This window comes from Muntiacus reevesi, chromosome 18, assembly GCF_963930625.1.
Source record: "Muntiacus reevesi chromosome 18, mMunRee1.1, whole genome shotgun sequence".
Lineage (NCBI taxonomy): Eukaryota > Metazoa > Chordata > Mammalia > Artiodactyla > Cervidae > Muntiacus > Muntiacus reevesi.
Genome location: NC_089266.1, coordinates 47,709,456 through 47,731,451, shown reverse-complemented (window position 1 = coordinate 47,731,451; position 21,996 = coordinate 47,709,456). Strand labels below are relative to the sequence as shown.

General features: G+C 48.5%; 1 protein-coding gene across 9 annotated transcripts in view; it reads right to left on the bottom strand.

Annotated features, from left to right (window-relative positions):
- Positions 1-21,996, bottom strand: part of HNF1B (HNF1 homeobox B) — a 62,864-nt gene that overhangs the window by 4,896 nt on the left and 35,972 nt on the right. For 4 of the 9 annotated variants that reach the window (XM_065908955.1, XM_065908957.1, XM_065908964.1 and 1 more), the window contains exons 5-9: positions 19,737-19,897; positions 17,384-17,545; positions 13,903-14,038; positions 8,368-8,562; positions 5,000-5,118 (exon numbers count right to left, since the gene is read on the bottom strand). In XM_065908955.1, the coding sequence (XP_065765027.1) occupies positions 5,000-5,118; positions 8,368-8,562; positions 13,903-14,038; positions 17,384-17,545; positions 19,737-19,897 (773 nt within the window). The remainder of the gene's footprint in view (positions 1-4,999; positions 5,119-8,367; positions 8,563-13,902; positions 14,039-17,383; positions 17,546-19,736; positions 19,898-21,996) is intronic. The other 5 variants (XM_065908958.1, XM_065908960.1, XM_065908959.1 and 2 more) reach the window with 3 other exon arrangements.

Below are 21,996 nucleotides of genomic sequence, written 5' to 3'. Positions count from 1 at the left end.
AAGAGGGGTGGGACAAGAGAGGAGATTGAGAGGTACAAACTACTATGAATAAAATAAATAACCCACAAGGATCTAATGTGCAGCATGGATACTGGAATACAGCCAATATTTTATAATAACTATAAATGAAGTACAACCTTTAAAAATTGTGAATTGCTATGTTGAAACTCCAAGAATAAAGCAACTATACCTCAATAAAAATAAGAAGAATGGGAGTGAGGAAGTGGAGACAGTGAATACAGATGATTATTAATAATCTATTAAGTTAGATTAATGATAGTTCTGTTCATTACAAGTAATGACTATACTTCCAGTGTTTTAGATTAGGGAACTGAGGCTTAGAGAGATTTTAAGTGACTTGCCCAGGATGTCTCAACAGAAAACCCACTATGTAAGATTACTGCCTTTTATCTTCTGAGTGGGACACCAGGGGGAAATAAATGCCCTTTGCCTTTTAAAATCCTCCTTCCTAAGCTCGAGAGAAACCCAAGGTTACCCTCAGGGAAAGCCGACGTTGATCCAGCTGCCACAGACTGGGTGTTCCCAGTCAAGCACTGAGCTGAGTGTTTTACAAGTTTTATTGCATTTTGCCCTTTCAATGATCCCACAAAGGAGGAATCGTTATCTTCATATTACAGGTAAGGAAACTGAAGTTCAGAGAGGCTGGACCTTCGCCTTTGGTCACATGGGTAGAAAGTGGCAGAAGCTGGGGATGGGGTCTGTCTAATTCCCACATTGACTCTTCACCATCAAGCCCACACTGCCTCACACCAGTGGGGAAGGTTGGGAGTGGATGGGGAAGGGGTAGGAGGGGGTGGCAGGGTGGGTGCAGCTTCAGGGGACTTATGATGAAGCTGCCCACCTCCTTCTCATCAGCACCCCTGATGGGTGACTGCTCTGGGCAGAGGGTGGGGTGAGGGGGTGGTCCTCTCCTGACCTCTCTCTATATAAACTAGGAAGTGGAGCGGTGGGTAGAGTTGTGGAAACAGGAGTCTGCTCACAGCCTGCCCACACTTGTTCTAGCCAAGGCTGGTGCTTGCTGTGGTCTGGTTTCCAGGCTGGAGGGCTGTTGTTTTTGCAGGAGGCTCAGGCAGAGATCCACTCAGAGGGTAACTCGCCAGGACTCATTGGGGGTGGGGGCGGGAGACAGGCTCTGGAAAGGACAGAGGGCAGTAGCTGCCAAGGATTCCCAGCGAGAAAGTTCCAGCCTGAGGTTTCTGAAACATGACCCAGAAGGTCTTGCGGCATGCCTGTCTTGACGCTGGAAAACACTGGGAGACCAGGTCAAATCCTGGCTTTACCCTCAGGTCAGCATAACCTTGAGTCATTTTTATGAGCACTTTAAAAATGGATCTTAGAAGGTGAGTGTCGTTGAGTGGATTTGGAGTGAGAAGAACCAAAGACTGGAACTCTAGCTCCAGATTTACCATCCTGTATGCTTAGCCAGATTCCGCCCCATCTTTGAACCTCCGTTTTTGGCTCTGTAAATTAGGCATAAAAATTTCTACCTTGCAGGAGGGTTAGCCAGGAAAGGTAAGATGGAAAAGCACCTGGAGTGCTACATGGCAAATAGGAGGTACTAAAAAGAATGCTAGATTTGAATTCATTCACTCATTCATTCACTCACTCATTCATATTTACTGAACATCTACTAAAGCCCAGGCATTTGGCCATACACGAAGGGCTTGGGTGCTTTGAAAGGCCCTGAACGATTGGCCCTCCCAGGACCTTCTGGGAGGTGGGTGAAAGCGCATCCTTGTGCAGCAGGAGAGTGGGAAGCAGGGATCTGGAGCCCCGGCCCAGGAGGCAGGATGCGCCAGAGAGATGGTCCTAACCCTGAGACATGTTATTGTCAGAACCGCCTTTGACCACGTGCAGACCAAGCAGTGAGTTCAATACTGAAGGAGCTAATGGAAGGTGCCTTCTAAGGGATTACAGACAGAAAGGGGTAGGAAGAGGGAGGAAGCTGTCACTTCGAGCACATGACTCAGTACCAGGCATGATCTTCAGGCACTTTAAATATTCTGTATGAGGGAGGGGGGAGCTTCCCCTTCAGAGATGAAGAAACAGACTCACAGCCCTGAATTAACTGCCCAAGGTCATGGAGCAGGTATGAAGGAGTCAGGATTGGCTCAGACCAGTTGGCTTTTCCTAGCATTCCATGATGCCTCTAAAGCAGCCCTGCCCGGGATGGGACCCGGTTCAATGCCCACATTGGCACAGGAGAGATTCTGAGAAGTCCTGTCCTGTGGGGTTTCTGTTAAACCCAGCTATTCCCACAACACATTTGGCCAAGGAATCTTCCTCTCCTTACGTCATAGGCCCCTGATTCCTAGCAATAGTCTTGAAATTCTTTTTGGAAAAGACTATTTTCAAACAACAAAAAAGCAGAATTGCCACCAATTCCCTTCTGAAACTCACTTCTGACCCTTTGCCTTCAGAACAGAGCCTGTACAACTTTTCCTCACCCTGGGTCCCTCCTGCTGCCAGGAGGAGGCAGCATCTTCACCCTCCTCATTTCATTCCATCTTTCCTAGCCTCTCTTCTCCTGCTGTTTGAAGGAAGAAAGTTTCCTGACTGGAATATAGTTATGTAGGTTTAATTTTTACTCTTGTTCCTGACTGTTACATACCACAAGAGCAGTGATTACCATGGGCATTTTAAAGACGGGTATTGCCAGGACTTCCCTGGCGGTCCAGTGGTTAAGAATCCGCCTGCCAATGCAGAGGCTACAGGGTTGATTCCTGGTCTGGGAAATAAGGTCCCACAAGCCTTGGCTCAACTAAGTCCCTGCGCCTCCATTACAGAGCCCATGAGCCCTAGAGCCCATGTTTTGCAACAAGAGAAGCCACCTCAACGAGAAGCCTCTGTCCCATAAGGAAGAGTAGTCCCTGCTCGCTGCAACTAGAGAAAGCCTGTGCACAGCAATGAAGACCCAGTGCAGGGAAAATTAAGAAAGATCGGTATTGGAAGACGAGTACTGTTTAAGTGGGAAAAGTCCAGGATTTAGAATCTAAGGCCAAAAGTCTGGAAGCTCAGTCCCAGCATATTATCTCTTGTGACTTTGGGCAGGTTACCCTGCATCTCTGAGCCTTGGTTTACTTCTTTGTACTTCTTAGGAGGTTTTGGCAAAAAGAAAACAACAAGATAATGTTCACGAGAAGCATAAACCACACAGCGTTACATGAAGAGTGTCAGCCTTACTGAAAGTCATTGTCATCATCCTATAGAACTGTGAGTCTATCGTCAGACTCCTGAAACGTCTGGGGGTTTCGAGATGACTTCACAGTAGTTCTAGAGGGTCATTCATGTGGCATCAAGGTCAGCTGGCCACTTGGTCCCGTTTGGGGGCTGGTACAGCATCTCAGAGAGCATCTCGAAGCGTTTTGATTAAGAGGCCATTTCCTGAATGCAGAGGACTTGTTTCAACAAGTAAGCATCAAAGTCAACTTGGGAAAGACAGGAATCATTAATCACAGCCCCGTCCAGGGCTGCCCAAGCGGCAGATGGATTGATAAACCTTTCAAAGGGGAAGGTATTCCCAAGCAGGGCTGCTGCGCCTGGCTGCCCCCCTGATTGAGATTGGTGAGCACAGATAAATGTTTTCCCTGCTCACTACAAAGAGTGGGAAATCGCATGGGAGTCGAAGGGCAGGGCAACAGGGGCTGTCCTTTCATCTTCCAATGGGTGAGAGAAGGGTAGCAAAGTGGGTCTCACACACCTCTCCCTCCCTACCCCATCTCATTCTACAGCCCGAAGGACTAGGTCATGTGTGTTTCAGCACCCAAGATGTGCCAGGCACTTAATCTACACAGCATCATCAAATTCACAGAACAAGTAGATGCCACGACTTGTTTTAGAGATGAGGAAAGTGAAGGCTCAGGGAGGTCAAGGTCACTGAGCAAGTGGCAAAGCCAGGAACTGAATCCACCTATTTCATGACACTACAGGACCAGGAAGAGATGGGGGCAAAGGAAGAACAGAGAAGGCTGAGCCCATGAAAGAACTTGCTCAGGAGCACATGGCATTGGATGAAGTGTGATTTGATGGGGGAAAGAAAAGACCATCCACAGGACCAAACGCTGCCGAGAGCCTCTGACATGAAGTTCAAGGTTGTCACCAACTTATCTAGCGATCAATAAAGGCCAAACAGTTCCCACGCTGCACAGACCCCAGCTACTAAAAGGTCCTATTGTGTTACTCTGGAATTGCGACCTGTGTTCAGACGTCTTGTCCTGTTTCCTAACTCTCAGCGTCTCGTTTGAGTCCAGCTGCCCAAGCTGTGGCTTCACCATAGGTCATCTTAACCCTCATCCCCTCCCTCTAGGTATGTGGAGGTGGGAATTAGTCATCAACTGAAATGGTGACTAAGCCTCTGGATTCCCCACTTTCAATGCACCAGGAAACTGATTCTGAGCTTCTCTATAAAGCACCAAGTGAACACGGGCCCCTGGTAAGGCTAGACTGTCTACTGGGGAGTCCCTGGGGGTTGGCAGAATTGGGTCATTTTCTGGAGCTTACAGCAATTGGGGGTTCAGGATGAGTTCTGAACTGGGTGAATCAGACTCGGGACCTCTGACTCACTGTTCGTTTTCTCTGTTCGTTAACTGATGGGAAATCCTCAAGGATCCCTCTTGCAAAGCATGAGACTCCAGAGGGTCTGACTTTCTGAGTCCTCCTCGGAAACACCCTGTCCATGGATCATGACCAGTCCACTGGGGATCCTCAACCTCATTGCCTACAGGCTCTGTATAATCCAGTCTCCAGCAGCTGATTGCACTTGCTTCTCTTGTGCTCTTGTTAGGGATGCTAGGGGAACAATAAGCCCCTTCAGCCTGTGGCCCATCTTCTTTGCCTTGTGACCTCAGGGATTCTTTTAGAAAGTACCAGAGGAGCCTCAGAAGGACCACACTGAGGCTGAGTCCACACTCGTCATGCTCTCTGCACATCAGTAGTCATAGTCATCCCTTCCCTGCCCCTACCTTCTTGCCGGCATTACCTGTTTACTGGAAGACATGCTGGTGAGCGTACTGATGCTGCTGGTATCCGTGACCACCATCGCAGATGGAAACCGGGAGGTGTGGGAATACTGGGGAGGCTCCTGCTTGTGTGTGTACACTGCAGAGAGAGTGAAGACAAGATCAAGGAGCAAGACTGTAAGCACAGCTACAGACCATCCCTCATCCCACACTACTGTTCCTTTCTCCCCAGGCAGGTAAAAGGGGGGTGGTGGTGGGCGGTAGTTATGTTTGGGCAAGGCAGTGTGATGTGATCAAAAAGAATGGCCATGTGTTTAAATCCTGGCTCCTTAATCAACTCAGTTAGCCTCAGTTTCCTCCTCTGTAAAATGGGAATGATACCTGTTGTAGGATTAAAAGAGACCATGTTTAAAGCACTTTACCAAATAGATAGGTTTCCACAGTGCCTGGTACATAGAGGTGGACAGTGCTTCTGTGGTGGGAGCACTTCTTTCCCCCTGACTTTCAAAGTATTGGATGCCTGGTTACAGCAAGTAATCCTGGGACTTTCTTGGTGGTTCAGTGACTAAGACTCCATGCTCCCAATGCATGGGGCTAGGGTTCGATCCCTGGTCAGGGAACCAGGTTCCACATGCTGCAACTAAGATCGGCACAGCCAAATAAATAAATAAATATTCAAAAACAAACAAACAAATAAAACCCCAAAACACAACTGATACTGGGGCGTATGTGGTGCAGCTGAGAATTTAAGTGAAAAAGTTCTTAGTAGCTGGCAAAATGAAGGAGCTGGCCTGTTTGCTTACTATTTCTGTAGTGACTCAAGTCCCAGGTCTCACGCTAGCAATTGTAGATTGATTAATAATTGTTAAGTAGACATGGGTGTCGTTACTTGCATGATTTTGGGCTGTCCCAGTTTGCACTAAAATGCCTTATGACATCACACAAATGAAGTACAATGGACAAAAGTGTTAGTCGCTCAGTCGTGTCCGACTCTTTATGACCCTATGGACTGTAGCCCTCTAGGCTTCCCTGACCATTGGATTCTCCATACTGGAGTGGGTTGCCATTCCCTTCTCCAAGGGATCTTCCTGACCCAGGGACTGAACCCACATCTCCTACATTGCAGGCGGATTCTTTACCGTCTGAGCCACTAGGGAAGCTCCCTGAGCCTAGATTCCAATAAAAGCTCCAGAAGCATGTGGTTTTCACTTTTTGTTTTTCCAGTATGTGTCCACCAGATCTGGAACCTTTGACTCATGCTGGTTCATCCACAAGATTCATGTAAATTCCAGGTCACATGACCCACCCAGAAAGCATGTGGATGTTTGGCCTTGAGGGAGGGACCAGCTTGCTCTACCAAGGAGTCCTCCAGTAGGGAATGGGGGTGAAGGTCACAGCCTGCCGTCTCAGCCTGTCCTTCCCTTGGTGGGAGGCTGGTTATTTCCTGGTCTGGGGCCCCACGAGCTCTCTCTTCAGAGCCAGCCAGGACAGCAGGGCCTTGGCAGTCCACAGGTCGCTGGTGACCCCTCTCTGACTGTCCCACCCGAGCCTCGCCGCTGAGGAATCCTGCCCAGGTGAGGCGGGGGGAGCACGCTGTCGGGACCGGGAAGGAAGGACAGTGTAACACATGTGGTCCCAGGCTCTGCTGCAGGCTGTGGCAGATTTTTTAAAAGCCACGAAAATGTGATTGGAATGTGAGATGGTACGTAGAAACCAGCTCTGCAGGCCTGGGGCGGGATGGAGCCCCGAGCGTAAAAGGAGGCTGAACTTAGCCGCTGCCCCTCAGACTCGCAGCCAGAAGAGAAACTGAAATCCTCTTTCCTACCCCTGCCTCCTCCTATTAGACACCCTTAATAAATAACTGTTTGCATTTTTATAACTCTTGTTAAATATTTATTTTTCAAAATTTTTGGCCACATGGCATGTAGGATCTTAGTTCCCCAACCAGGGATCAAACCCACGCCCCTTGCCTTGGAAGCATGAAGTCTTAACCACTGAACCACCAGGGAAGTCCACATTTTAAGAACTCTTAATGGTTACCAAACACAGTTCATACCTCCTTTTGTTTCACTTTCATAGTGACTCCACATGCACACTATTTCCATTTTAAGATGAAAAAACTGAAGTTGAGAGTGGCTGAGGAAATTACCACCGGCTACATAGCTGCTAAGGCTCAGAGACACGATTTAAACCTAAGCCTGTCTGATGCAAGACTATTGCTCTATTCCAGAGGCAGCCCAAGTGTGTCCATGGGGTTGTGCTGGAAGACAGAAAACCATCCTCCCCATGCTCTCTCCCCAGACTCGGAGGCAAGGGCCTATAGCCTGACATAGCCAGAGGGCTGGGGCTCTGGGGCTCAGGAGGGGAGAAATGGGGGCTAGGGGTGGGTGGGAGGTAAATGGTTGAAAGGGGGACTTCCCGGGGGGGTCCAGTGGTTAAGATCCTATGTTTCCAAGGTAGGGGGCACAGGATCGATCCCGGGTTGGGGAACTAAGATCTCACATGCTGCTCAGTATGGCAAAAGCACCCCCAAAGCTAAATGGTTGAAAGGTAGTCTTAGGGGAGGTGAAAACATCGGGGGTGGGAAGCAGCCTCTCTGTGTGGGGCAGAAACTCTAATGTTCCATGTGCAGGTGGTTTTTTCCACCCATGTTGATGGTTCTCGATTAGACATGTTTAGGGTGTGGAAATCGGAGAGTGTGGGGACTCCGGAAGATTTTTCAAATTCAGAGAAGACAGTTAGGAGGCAAGTTATATGCCAAGTCTGATCATCTGATAACAGCTGCCTGGAATTTTGGACTGAAAAGGCTAAGTTGAGGCTCGTTGGGAAAAGGGGTGTGCTTGCCTGAGGATCTCTTTCATGGGAACCAGGGTGGGAAAGGGGCCATGGGTTCGTTCCACATTTACCTTACCTCCCCAGATCGCTATCTCTAGCTTCTCTTCCCATATCGGCCTTAACTGTTCTCTGCAAAATCTCTCCTGGGAATTCCAGGGGTAGAGAAGAGGACCAGAAAAGGCACAGCATCGTGTAAGAGTTGTGCTTAAGAGATTGTCTTGGGACTTCCCAGGTGACCCAGTGGCTAAGACTCCGTGCTCCCAATGCAGGGGTCCCACGTTCAATCCCTGGTCTGGGAACTAGATCCCCACACACTGCAACTAAAGATCCCATGTACTGAAACAAAGATTGAAGGGCCCATGTACCGCAATGAAGACTCAGTGCAGCCAAACACATTTTTTAAAAAATGAAAGAAAGAAATTGTCTTGGTTGATCACAGGTAGGGAAAAGTGACCAAATCAGGAAGTTTCCAAGATGACTCAGACCCAGAGAGTGAAGACGCTGGCTGCTGAGGCCCTTTGGCGCTCCCTCCCCGACATGCCCGGGTCCTTACTGTGTGAGTTCTGCAGCTGCGTCACCGCAGCCATGAAGGGCTGCTGGGCCATGTGGCTCCCGGGGCTCTGCTGCATCAGGGGCTGCTGGTGGGGGCTGTGCAGCTGCTGGGAGAACTGGACGGGCTGCAGGGCTGCCAGGCTGCCGGCCACGCTGTTGATGACGGGGACGCTCTGAGCTTGGGAGGAGTTGAGGCCTGTGGGAACGAGAGGAAGGACCAGAGACGGCTTCAGGGGTGAGCAAAGGCGAACAGACTTGAACGGTCAGCAACAGAGCTCCGGCTGTTTGCCAGCACTGGGTTGAGACTATTACATAAGCGATTGCCCAGGAAGTGATTTTTATAGACCCATTTTATAGACCGAAAAATTGAGGCTTAGAGAGATAAGGTGACTCGCCCACATTCCACAGATAGCTGTAGATGGAAATGGGGTTTCAACAGACCTGACTGAGGTCTGAAGGTTCCCCAGAGTTGTCCTCTGAACTCCCAAATTTAGCCCCCTTGGGGTTGCAGCATTCTGTGTCTGCCCACTCACTGGAAAAGACCTTCATGATGGGAAAGACTGAAGGCAGGAGAAGGGGATGACAGAAGATGAGATGGTTGGATGGCATCACTGACTCAGTGGACATGAACTTGGGCAAACTCTGGGAGACGGTGAGGGACAGGTAAGCCTGGCGTGCTGCAGTCCAAGGGGCTGCAGAGTCGGACATGACTGAGCGACTGAACAACCACAGCAGCGTATCTGCCCACTTCATCCATGCCTGGCTCCGAGGGAGGCTTGCCCTGGTGCACTCAGGACTGAGTTAAAGGCGTCCACTCTAAGGTACAGATTACCGCCCAGATATGTCTGTCCAGCAGGGGGCAGCAGTGTGCAGGGGCCCATGTTTTGATAAAAAACAAAACCTCCACAGTCCTAGAGGTGTGCAGCTTGAAGACCCTCCTTCGGCTGGCTGTGCAATGACCTGAGAGAGGTCAGATGCTCATTCTCTTAACTAGAGCAGAGAGGGGATAAAACACAGCGACTCAGCCAGTTTGTGAAGTGAGTGTGTCTTATTTGGCAGCACAGGGCTGGTGGCAATGGAAGGACCATGTTACTGGAAGGAGGAAGTAATAAGTTGAAGGCTGGTGGTTACAGTAGGTGTTGCCATCTTTCTGTTCTGGAGGACGGGGACCTCTGTGGTTCTGTATTGTGTCTGTATCCTGAGGTCTCTTTAGAACTGGGGCCAGTGCTGCCAAGATCAGGTCCCTGGTACCCACCCTCCGTTGGCTCCCTGGGCAGGATTCTGGGGCAGGTAGCTGAAGTGGGGTGGGGCTGGGGATGGGAGGATGAGGGGAAAGATACTCCCAACTTCTTTCTTGGCGTTGCCAAGGTTCCTGATTTGACCTCATTTTGTGGGGGGGCTTCCCTGGTGGCTCAGATGGTAAAGCGCCTGTCTGCAATGAGGGAGACCCGGTTCAATCCCTGGGTTGGGAAGATCCCCTGGAGAAGGAAATGGCAGCCCACTCCAGTAGCCTTGCCTGGAAAATGCCATGGACAGAAGAGCCTGGTGGGCTACAGCCCATGGGGTTGCAAAGAGTCGGACACGACTGAGTGACTCCACTTTGTTTCACTTTTTTTCTGGGAAATAGTGGGGGGGAGGGGTAGAACAAGCTGAAGATGGAAACCCAGAAAAAAGATCTCTTTTCTAGGCAGATGCGGGAAAAGACGCCTAAGAGCCTTTCCTGAGATGGAGAGGGTTCCATAAGCAGGCTCACAGGAGGGGGCAATGCTCCGTGGGGATAGCACAGAGGCCTCAACAATGGCCTGCGCAGAGCTTTAGCTGATACTGTTATCAGAAACCTAAAAGGTGAGCAGAGAAGGGAAGGGGAATAAGCCCCCACCTGGCTCTCCTGGGTGGGGCTGGGAAGGAGGGGGTCCTCTGATCACTCAGAACAACTTATCTCTAACTCCCCAGGGGCTCAGCTTCTCCTCCAGGCCTGACACCTTGATCTCCTGTTTCCTAACTTTCCCATGAGGTCTCAGACTCCGAGGGAGCCCCATGGATTTGCTGTTTTCTCCCCAAGCCCATCGCCACTGCTCTTTTCAGGAAGTCTCTGCCTAGAAAAGCAAATGATGCCATCTAGAGTGGATGACATTGGAGGACCTAGTTCTGCAACCAGCCTATTGTTTTTGAGTTTTCCTGAGGAGCCCTTTAAGAAATACACATTCCTCGGCCCCACCCAAGACAGAATGAGTCAGACCCTTTGGAGGTGAGGCCCAGGAATTTTATTTTCAACACAGGCTGTGCCCCTAAAGTGCCTCAGTTCCAGGATGGAAAGCCACTGATGTCATTTGAGCTCCTGCGGAGTGTGACTCTTGGCTTCCCCATCTGTTTTCTGGGCACTGGTTCCTGCTTAAGAAGCATGTTATCCAGTCCAAAAGGTGAGTAGGGAATGATGAATTGGCATTGCTTGGGAGTCTGTTATCACGTTCTCCTTGGACCTCTGCAGTGACCAAGCAGGGCCCACATACTCAACAGGATGTGCGTGCTAAGTTACTTCAGTCGTGTCTGATTCTTTGCGACCCTATGGAGTGCAGCCCACCACCTGGCCCCTCTGTCCAAGGGATTCTCCAGGCAAGAATACTGGAGCGCGTTGCCATGCCCTCCTCCAGGGCATCTTCCCAACCCAGGGATCAAACCCTTGTCTCATGTCTCTTGCATTGGCAGGCAGGCTCTTTACCACTAGCGCCACCTGGGAAGCCCCACTCAACAGGACAGGAGTTGGCTATTTATTGCTCAACAACTCATCTCTCGATTTACTGGCCTGTGGTGCAGAGAGCAGAACAAGCTTGGACTCCATAACCGATTCTTCATCCTGACACTCCCTGGGGTAGGACTGTGTGTCTCAGCAATGTTTGCTGGTGACCCTCTCATCATGCTTCGTGCTTTCCGCACTCCAAGTACACACACACACACACACACACACACACCCATCTAAGGTCAGTACACTCTGGTATCGGCTGTCTGCAATAGGAGAATAAGATTATTGTGAGAAGGTAGAGAATGATAGGTGTGAAAAATTAGGAGGAGCAAAATGAAAAAAAATGTGTAACAGCTCCAGGGAAAATTTTAATTCACATAGTGCCTAAGAAAATATAGAACTGTGTGTGTCAGCCAAAGCTGGAGGTGCGAAGAAAGATGGTAAGTGGGACAGTTTGTGTATAGTTTTGGTTGTAGAAATAGAGATGCAATATCTTATCCATGGGCCTTTTAGTAAAATCTCCTAGAAGTCAAGCAAGCTGATTTCAGGAATCTGATCTCATTCTCAAACCCTGGTTTTAGTGTGGTTACCATATTCCTGGAGACGGCCCCATGAAAAGGCAGCAAATTTAAAACACCTTTTTTATTTTGTGAGACCTCTAAAGGTTCCTTTTATAAAGCTAAGTGGGGAGGGCATCAGTTTCCCAGCAGCTGAGGACAGAGAGGGGGCCAAATGTACTCATTCAATAAATTCAAGTGACTCCTATGGGCCTGGCTCTGTTTTGCCCTCAAGGAGCACATAAGTCCATCCCTTCAGAAGTGATCTGAGGCTAGATAAGGTTTAGGGAGAGTGGATAGAGAAGCGAAAAAGGCAGGAACAAATTAATAAGTGGTTCATGTGGGCGCTGGACACAGGGAGGCCACAAAGACAGCGGTTGATCCCCAGGGTAGAAGAAAGATGGGAAATGTACCTCCCATAGCTCTCCCCCAAAACCTCTCATGGATGCTCCCTGGATCACAGGGAAGACTTGGCCTGAGCTGTCAACACAAGGCAGAAAATAAACTGAATACGCCTCAACATCATTACTCTGAGAGTGGCACCCACAGGCACACCCATGGCAGCCTTCTTGTGCTGCAAGGGCCCATCTGTGATGGATAGGGACAGGTTGGCTGTGGGAGGTGAGCCCCCAGGGGGGGAAGGACCTGATGCCTCGCTCTATCTACAGGACTGGGCATAAAAAATCTATTTCTCTTTAAATCTGTCAAGGCTCAGAGATGCTATGACAGTTTCCTGCAGAGTTCCTTCTCAGTATGTTTTCACCACCTGCCAAAGAGGTCTCATTTGACCATACAGAATTCCCCATTAAGAAGGAAGCCCATGGACTTTCCAGGTGGTCCCGCAGTTAAGACTCTGCACCTCCACTGCAGGGGGTACAGGTTCAGTCCCTAGTTGGGGAACTAAGATCCCACACGCCATGTCATGGGGGCATGTCCAAAATAAGATCAATCAATTACTAAATATTATATCTAAAAAAAAAGAAGGGAGCCCTTCATGTCTTCAGTTCAGTTTAGTTCAGTTGCTCAGTCGGGTCCGACTCTTTGCGACCCCATGAATCGCAGCACGCCAGGCCTCCCTTTCCATCACCAACTCCCAGAGTTTACTCAAACTCACGTCCATTGAGTCGGTGATGCCATCCAGCCATCTCATCCTCTGTCGTCCCCTTCTCCTCCTGCCCCCAATCCCTCCCAGCGTCAGGGTCTTTTCCAATGAGTCAACTCTTCACATCAGGTAGCCAAAGTATTGTAGTTTCAGCCTCAGCATCAGTCCTTCCAATGAACACCCAGGACTGATCTCCTTTAGGATGGACTGGTTGGATCTCCTTGCAGTACAAGGGACTCTCAAGAGTCTTCTCCAACACCACAGTTCAAAAGCATCAATTTTTCGGCGCTCAGCTTTCCTCACAGTCCAACTCTCACATCCATACATGACCACTGGAAAAACCGTAGCCTTGACTAGGCAGACCTTTGTTGGCAAAGTAATGTCTCTGCTTTTTAATATGCTATCTAGGTTGGTCATAACTTTCCTTCCAAGGAGTAAGCATCTTTTAATTTCATGGCTGCAATCACCATCTGCAGTGATTTTGGAGCCCCCAAAAATAAAGTCTGACACTGCTTCCACTGTTTCTCCATCTATTTCCCATGAAGTGATGGGACCAGATGCCATGATCTTAGTTTTCTGAATGCTGAGTTTTAAACCAACTTTTTCACTCTCCTCTTTCACTTTCATCAAGTCTTACTCCACCTCATGTCTTACTCTACCTCAAACAACACAAAGAAAAATCAGTACAACCCAACCTCCTGGAAAACCCACCACATACTCAGGGATAGGAACAAACACTGGACAAAAATATAAGCTACAATATTATACATATTCATACTTTATCAACGTACAAGCATGTCTACATATCCAGTCATTGGCTTGTCCCAATAACCCATTTTACAGATGAGAAGACTGACCCTCATAAAGACGCAATGATTTGACCCAAGACACACAGCTGGTGAGCTATGACCCAGATTCAACTCCATTCCCTAATTTCTTCTAATTTTAGCCTGAAAAGTCCAAATCTTGAAGAGAGAGATAAGGAACGAAATGAGTTGAATCAAATCTATAAGTGGTGGATGAGTTGGAAGAATATCTTCTTTACTGTTTTTGTTTTTGTTTTTTTTAATCAGGTTGACTCATTTCCCAAAGCACTCCTCCCTGCCCCCAAGTTTTCTGACCAAGAACAGAGCTTACTTTGTGCAATGGCCATGACTCCAGAGAGGGGGGTCATGATGAGGTTTTGAGATTGCTGGGGATTGTGGTGGGACAGGCTGTGGATATTCGTCAACGTGCTGACAGGGGGCAAACCTCCTCCCGAGACCGAGATCTGCTGGAGAGAAAAAACAAGAGCAGCATGAGTGGAACCCAGGTTGCGAAGAGCAGTGTCCAAAATGACATCACTTAGCAATTCCTTGGCACAGCTAACTCATTGGTGCATTCATGCATTCATTCATTAACAATTATTAAGCACCAACTGAGGGACAGGCACTGTTCTAGAAACAGAGGAGAGAGAGGTAAGTAATATCGACCATAATCCCTTCCCTCATGTGCATTGCTGTTGACTTCCTTTGAGTCACTAGCCTGCCTTAGAGATTCTTCAGCCCACGTGTATGATATGACTGTCACTGGTTCATGATGGAAATGGTTCTGGAAACAGACTCACAGATTTAGAGAATGAGCTTATGGTTTTCAGGAGGGGAGGATGCTGGGAAGGGACAGTTACGGAGTTGGGGATGGACATGTACACACTGCTCTGTTTAAAATGGATAACCAGCAAAGTCCTACCATGTTGCACAGGGATCTCTGCTCAATGTCACAGGTCAGTCTGGATGGGAGGGGAGTTTGGGGGAGAAAGGATACATGGATATGTATGGCTGAGCCCCTTTGCTCTCCACCTGAAACTGTTACAACATTGTCAACTGGCTGTACTTCAATGTAAAATAAAAAAGTTTTAAAAGTAAAATTAAAAATGGATAAAAAAAGGAAAAAAAAGCATCTTCTGTTCTGCTCTATGCTGTCTATATGATTGGTGCTAAAAATATGTGATTGCTACAAATAATAACTGGAGAAATGCCCTGGGATTCCCAAGTGTAGCAGATTAGGGTCCAGGTCTAGGGCCCAGAGTGCATGAAAGCTTTCATTGAGTATAGGATCTGGGAAACACTACTCATTTATTAACTCACAAACCTCACTATACCCGTGAGGCAGATGCTTCTGCTACTCCCATTTCACGAATGAAAAAACAGGCTCAGAGTAGACATGCATATTGCCTGAGAACCAACAACCAACAACCTAATAAACAATACCTCCGGTGTTCAAACCTAGGTCTGTCTGACTCTAAAATTCAAGTTCTTACTTTTTATAGAGGGCTTTTTCCCTGCAATTATTACTGAGGTCTGTCTGGGGGAGATCAGTCATTATCCATTATTGGGCTTCTCTAATTTTCCCAAATCTCTACTATACATTAAAAAAAAACAAACAAAACCCCCCCTTTTTTTTCTTTCAAGGAGCCACTATCGTAATGACAAAGCTACTAAATAAGGCTTGGTCCCAGGTACTCCCACACTGTTTCATCATTATATTTTAATGACAGATTAATAAGAGAAAGCTACTGAGTTTTGTGTATTTTATCCAAGGCCACTCTGATTCCTTTTATTAAGGATTGAATCCTTTCATTTATTCCTAATACTGTGTTTTCCTTAATGACTGCCATTTTCCCAAGTGTATATATAATGGCATTACAAGCATATAATGCTAAAAAGGTCTCTCCTCCTTGCTAGTGGTAATACGTCTATGTGTCATATTGCATGGGTTAGAACTTTCTGAATAGTATTAACCAGTAACAGATGTAATAGACATGCTTAATTTGATTCTATGTCATTAGAAACACTTTCACTATTTCCCCATGAATTATAAGGAGCTTTCAGTTTTACACACACACAACACACACATATACACAACATACTTTTATTCATGATTAAGTAGCTTACTTTTTGTGGTTTTAACATAATTTTAAAAATTATTACTAAGAAAGGACTGTTCCCCCCTCACTCTGAACTAACCCAGACATTCTTGATGGCACCAGGAATACTCACAGGTGACTTAGGGTTGGGATACATACATCAGATGTTTGAGTTGCCTTTTCCTTGTGACCCAGAGCTCCTCAGATTATAGTTCTCACACCAGTACCCCTGGAAGACCCTATCTCCTGCCTGCCCTTCTGATCAATCCCATAGCTTCCAAAGTGAATTTGAAAAAGAAAGAAAGAAAAAAACCCAAACAGATTTGTTTGTGTTTTTAAAATAAGCATCACGTTGTGAGTTAGGGGTCACGTGACCAAGAAGGAATTCTGACCACATCAAACAAGAGAGAACCAGCTTGTTTGCCGGACTTGTTTTTCAAAACGTCAGAGTCATTAAAAAAAAAAAAAATCAGTGACCTGCCTTCAGATTCTCTTGAGTAATGCAGTCTTTTGCAGAAAGTCAATGGAGTGACAGTAATCTCTGCCATTTCAATGTTTGGTTTCAATGGTGAAAGAGAAAAGTGGGTGCCAATAATAAAAACAACTTAGAGCGTGTATGGCTTTAGTGTTTCTTTTCTTTAAATCATTCATGTAAAGCAGAATTTTATTTTCAATTGGAGGATAATTGCTTTACTATGGTGTTGGTTTCTGCTGCACAACGTGATTCAGCTCTAAGTACTCACATAGCCCCTCCTTCTTGAGCCTCTCTGCCCCGCCCCCAGCTTTAAGGTTTCTGAAGTGCTTCACTGGCTGTCCTCAATAGATAAGGACACATGTAGGAAGGCATTATGATTACTGCCCTGTTTTACAGATTAAGAAGGGCTTCCTGTGTGGCTCAGTCTGTAAAGAATCTGCCTGCAATGCAGGAGACCAGGGTTCAATCTCTGGGTTGGGAAGATCCCCTGAGAAGGGAATGGCAACCCACTCCAGTATTCTTGCCTGGAGAATCCCATGGACGGGGGAGCCTGGCAGGCTACGGTCCATGGTGTGGCAAGAGTTGGACACGACTGAGCAACTAAACCACTGCCACAGATTAAGTAAACTGAGCCTCAAAAGAGTCGAGAGAGTAGCTCTGTGTCACCTGACTAGTAAGCAAGGAAGCAAGAATTCAAACCCAGTTTTGCTCGACCCCAAATTCTATCTCCTTCCTATTTGGGTCACCTTGGTCAAGATTCTTCCTACTCTAAAATGCAACCATTGGGACTTCCTTGGTGGTCCAGTGGTTAAGACTAAACCTTCTAATGCAGGGGTTGCAGGTTCCATCCCTGGTTGGGGAACTAAGATCCCACATGCCCGAGGTCAAAAAAAAAAAAATTTATACGGTAACAAATTCAATAAAAACTTTAAAAATGATCTATATATTAAAAAAAAAATTTTAAAGGAGAATAAAATGCAACCATCACCTCTTTGCCTCCAGGACTGATGGAAGACAGAGAGCTGCCAAGAGTATCAGTCACCATCCTCACAGGGTGATCTGGAGAGTTTGGATAGCATCAGCGTTGCCTTCTGCTGTCCTTTGCTATGTGCTTCACATGCCTACTGCCTACGAGGTTGATACTGTTACCCCGTCTTTGCAGACAAGGGAACGGAAGTTTGGAGAAATTAAGAAATGTGCGCAAGTGGCAGAGTGGCCATGAAGAGCGGGTGATCTACCTCTCGGGCTGAGCTTTTCACCATGCGGGTCTGTTGCTTTGATGCCGTGAGAGCATCTGGCATGGGCTTTTCTAAAACACAAGGTTTGACACGCACAGACTGCAACCTGAAAGCTGGCCAGCGCTTTGCGGATGTGTACCACTCCGGAATGGGATGGAGTCCCTGGAGTGCGAAAGAAAGCTCAAATGGGTCACCCTTGTTTCCAAAACCAACCCCTGGGGGATGATTTCAAATGCACATTCTACTTGAAGCCAGCACAAAGGGACTATCATTCCCTGACTGGGGCTCACCCCCCAAACAGCAGAATTACAGGCGATCCTCGCATCACCCTAGTGACGCAGGCATGGTTAGCCCCCATTTTCCAGATGAGGAAACTCAAATTAGGCAACATCCATCCTTCGGCTGATAAACAACACAGCCCAAGACCTGGGCACACTGGTTCCCTTGCCGAGGTTATTTTTAACCATACTCTCCACTTCTGTCTTTGGTGGACCAAGATCTGTGATGGGCTTGTTACATATTAACCAAAAACAGACTCCTGAATTTGGGCATCCAGCGATAGTGACATAACATACGAGCCAGGGTGTTGGAAACTAGTGAAAAGCTGGTCGCTGCAAACAAGCTTCCAGGTGTTTGCTAACGGTGAGGTGTGCTGTCCTGGTCAATCATCAATCCAATAACAGACTGCCCATCAGGGCGCTGTCGAGCAGAAGAGGAAGAAAGGAGCGTGTCCTGAGGCTGCCTGTGGAGCGCCCCAGCCTGGGTGAGGCCGTTTGCTTCTCAGGAGGAAGGAAAGAAGGGCTCACAGGGCAACACCAAGGGCTTTCAAGCAACAGGAGAGGTCTCCCTCCAGATGTCCTCCACTGGGAAGACATGATCTCTTCCTCAAGGCCCCACCTCTCCTCCGGGGAAGTCTGGGCAATCCTTGGGTCTCACGAGGCAGCCAAAGAAGCTTAAGTGATGAGGGGTGGGCAAGGGGGCTGCAAAATGCCTCCCACGGGAGCATCTTTTGTCTCCTGTTGCAGAGGCCAGGACCAGGAAGCCGTGGGTTCAGGTCCCCAGACTAGAGTTGGCACTCCCCTCGGAAACTACACTTTGTTTTTCCTCCAGGGAGCTGGAGACTCAATCACCTGTGACTCACCATTCCTGTGTTGCCTACACGGTGCACACGTCAAGGTCTAAAATGGCATCGGCTCCCTGCCCCGCCCCCCACCCCGGCCCCCACCTGCCTCTGGGTCAGACACCTTGAGGGTACAGGGCTCCACCTCGGGCTTGGGAGCCAGGAATCCGCAGCTCCTCCCTCCCCTGGAACACAGAGCATGACCCAAAGAATCAAGTTTTCCACGTCCTACCCTTCCCAGTGTCGTCACGCTCGTGTTGTCTCAGAAGCCACCCTCCCCTTGTGGCTTAGAACCTTGAAAATTCAGCATCAACTAGACTATTCCTCACCGGGGTGCTCAGCTGACATCTGAGGGTGGGCTGTGGTGACCGCTAGAGGAAACGTCATTGAGGGGAAAATAATACTGATATTCACCTAAGAACCAGCATGCTGTCATTCACTGAATATTTACCGTCCCAAACGCAGAGCTGAGTACCTCTCATGTTATCATATTTGTTCCGTCAACAACCCTAGTGTTATTACCCACGTTTTATAGACGAGAAAGAAAGAGCTTAGAACCTGGCCAAGGCTACACGGCTATTAAGTGCCGGAGCTGGGATTGGAACCCGGTCATTGCAAACTTCAAAGTCGGTGTTTCCCACTCCGCACCCCCAATAAGCACTGCCCCACCCCACCCACCGTTTTGTGCTATGATCTTCACTGCCGCCCAGGGTCCTTCAAAACCCCAGGGCCAGAAGCTTCGCCATCTCCCGCCACCCACTCAATCCTGACTTCACTCACCCTCTTGGGCAGCATCAGGGGAGTGCTGAAGAGATTGGGGGGGGGGCCTTGTTTCAAAGTGAGGTGCTCTCTGGGTTAAAAAATCTGGGTTTGGAGGCCCTGGGTTGGTTGGGGGGTGGTTGGGGATGAATGAACATTTTATCAACTTAAATGTCACTGGCAGCCCCAAAACAAACAGGGTCCCACCCGGCTTGCTCCTTTATGAGGCATTCAATCAATAAAATGAGAGCAGGGCTCTGTCAGATTTATTGGCTGGGTTCAAACCGAACACCTCTTCCACCCGCCGGAGGCTGGGTCACTGGCTCTACCTTTCCGTTCCAACTCTGGACGGCCCCCATTTTCCCCTGTGGGGCTACAATGGTTCATTGTTTCAGGCAGGCCTTGTGAGAAGTTGTGTTTGTTTTGCCTCTTATCTTATCAGCTCCAGAGCTACAATGGCCCAGGTGTACTCACCATTTTACCATCAGGTGAGAGGAGATTGTGGCCCGGGTCCAGGCTGGCTGGAGAGACTTGCTGTAAAACGGACTGGCTGGTCACCATGGCGCTGTTGCCATGGTGACTGATTGTTGAGGAGGAAGTGACCTCATTGCTTCCCTGCTGGCTGTAGCGCACTCCTGCAAAACAAGGCAGACCCAACAGCGGAGTATTAGTGCCACCTGACCCGGGGTCACTCGTTTCCTAGGGTAGACGACGCGGGAAAACACTGCCTTCTTTCCCCTGTCTGTCTATGAGACATATCAGCTGTCGCTCTCTAGGGCAGAGGTTGCTCGGCCTCTGCTTACAGTCTGGAATGGAAGCTCCATGAGGGCAGCACGTTTTTAATCTGTATTGTTTTGTTCCTTGCTGTACTCTCTTGGTTGTTGTTGTTTAGTTCCTAGGTCGTTTCTGATTCTTTTGCGACTCCACGGACTATAGCCTGCCGGGCTCCTCTATCTGTGGAATTTTCCAAGCAAGTATACTGGAGTGGGTTGCCCTTTTCTTCTCCAGGGGATCTTCCTGATCCAAGGATTGAACCTGTGTCTCCTGCACTGGCAGACAGATTCTTTAGCACTGAGCCAACTGGGAAACCCCTCCTCTTGGTAGCCACTTGATAAATATGTCAAATGAATGAACGAACAAATGAATGGATTCTACTTCTTGTTGCTTCTACATAGCGCTTTTAGGTTTTAGGGGCTTTCCCTTCCCAGCTGGAGTATTTCTTTTGCTCTTCAAAATGCCTTCTAGAAATGTTTCCCTGGCATTGCTTGGCTATGTAGGGCTGCAGAGTATGAGCTGACAGGTTTTACAGAGAGGCACTGGCCCAGGGACCCTTGAAAGTGAAAGTGGCTCAGTCATGTCCAACTCTTTGTGACCCCATGGACTGTAGTCCATGGAATTCTCCAGGCTAGAATACCTGAGTGGGTAGCCTTTTCCCTTCTCCAGGAGATCTTCCCAACCCAGGGATTGAATCCAGGTCTCCTGCATTGCGGGCAGATTCTTTACCAGCTGAGCCACAAGGGAAGTCCAAGAATACTGGAGTCCCTTGAATTGTAGGCAGATTCTTTACCAACTGAGCTATCAGAGAAGCCGGGACCCTTGTAAGAGCCACAACAAAATGCATCATTCTGTGTACCACCATTCTGGCCAAGCCCCAGTGACCGAGGGGACACCAGCAGAGCAGGATGGAGCCAGGGCTGTAGCTAGGACTCTGGTCCCAGAACTCACATTCCTTCAGTGGGGTCCCTTTTGGCTGACTTCCAGGGTCCAGGGGAAGGCGTGTCTGCCCGGAGGTGGGGCAGGCGGCACCCATAGGCAGGAAGTGAATGCCTAGTAGACCACTGCTGTTTGGTCTGCAAGGGAGGGGAGAAGCAAGCATATGTACAGCCTCGCTGCTCTGACTCTCCCTCTCGCTCAGGAACCAAAATGCGAGTCTATGCTCAGGAAAGGGGCAGTGCTGGGCAGAGACCTAGCTAATGGAGGAAGCTGAAGGAGGAAGAGAACTTGGTCCAGTGTGCAGAGTTCAAGTCCTGTTTGATGTGCCCGTGAAACAGCCAGAGACAAAGCCGAGGGGGAAGCTGGGCCATCCTGCCCTAAGCTCAAAGCTGAGAAAGGGCAGCTTGAGCTTGGATTTGACAGAAAGGTTTAGGGGACCCAGTTCCTACTTGCAAGAGACAGAGACCAAATGCCTAAGGAATCATTTGGCATGGAGGGCCAACTTCTCCTTCATTTCTCCTTCTGCCCAGTTCCCCAGGATGAAACATCACTGCATCAAGCGTCCAAGTTCTGTTGGTCCACACACCCCCTGCCCTGCCTCCAGCCCCCCAGGGGAGCCCCACCTGCTCAAGGAGGCTACAAAAGTCCCCCTGGGAGCCAGGCAGGGCTGCCATAATCAGTAGCCTGTAATTCACCAAGACGGAGCTTGCCAAGAGGAGACCCAAGCCAGTTTTCCTTGGATTGTTCGAAGGACGTTTCCCAAGACTGAAATGACCTAGAGCTTAAGAAGGGTGGGGAGAAAGCAAACACATGCTGGGGCAGGAGTCTAACCTTCAAGAGCAGCTTGTTGGGTTACAAAGTGGTTTGATGCATGTTCCGTGTGTGGGCTTCTTCTGTGAGTTGTTTCCTTTGATTCAAGGGGCTGCTGATGGGGTGGTGTCGGCAGCAGGACAACACTGGAATTCAGTAGTTATAGGGCTGGGGCACTATATTTTAGGGGGAACAGGAGCCATGAAGTTCA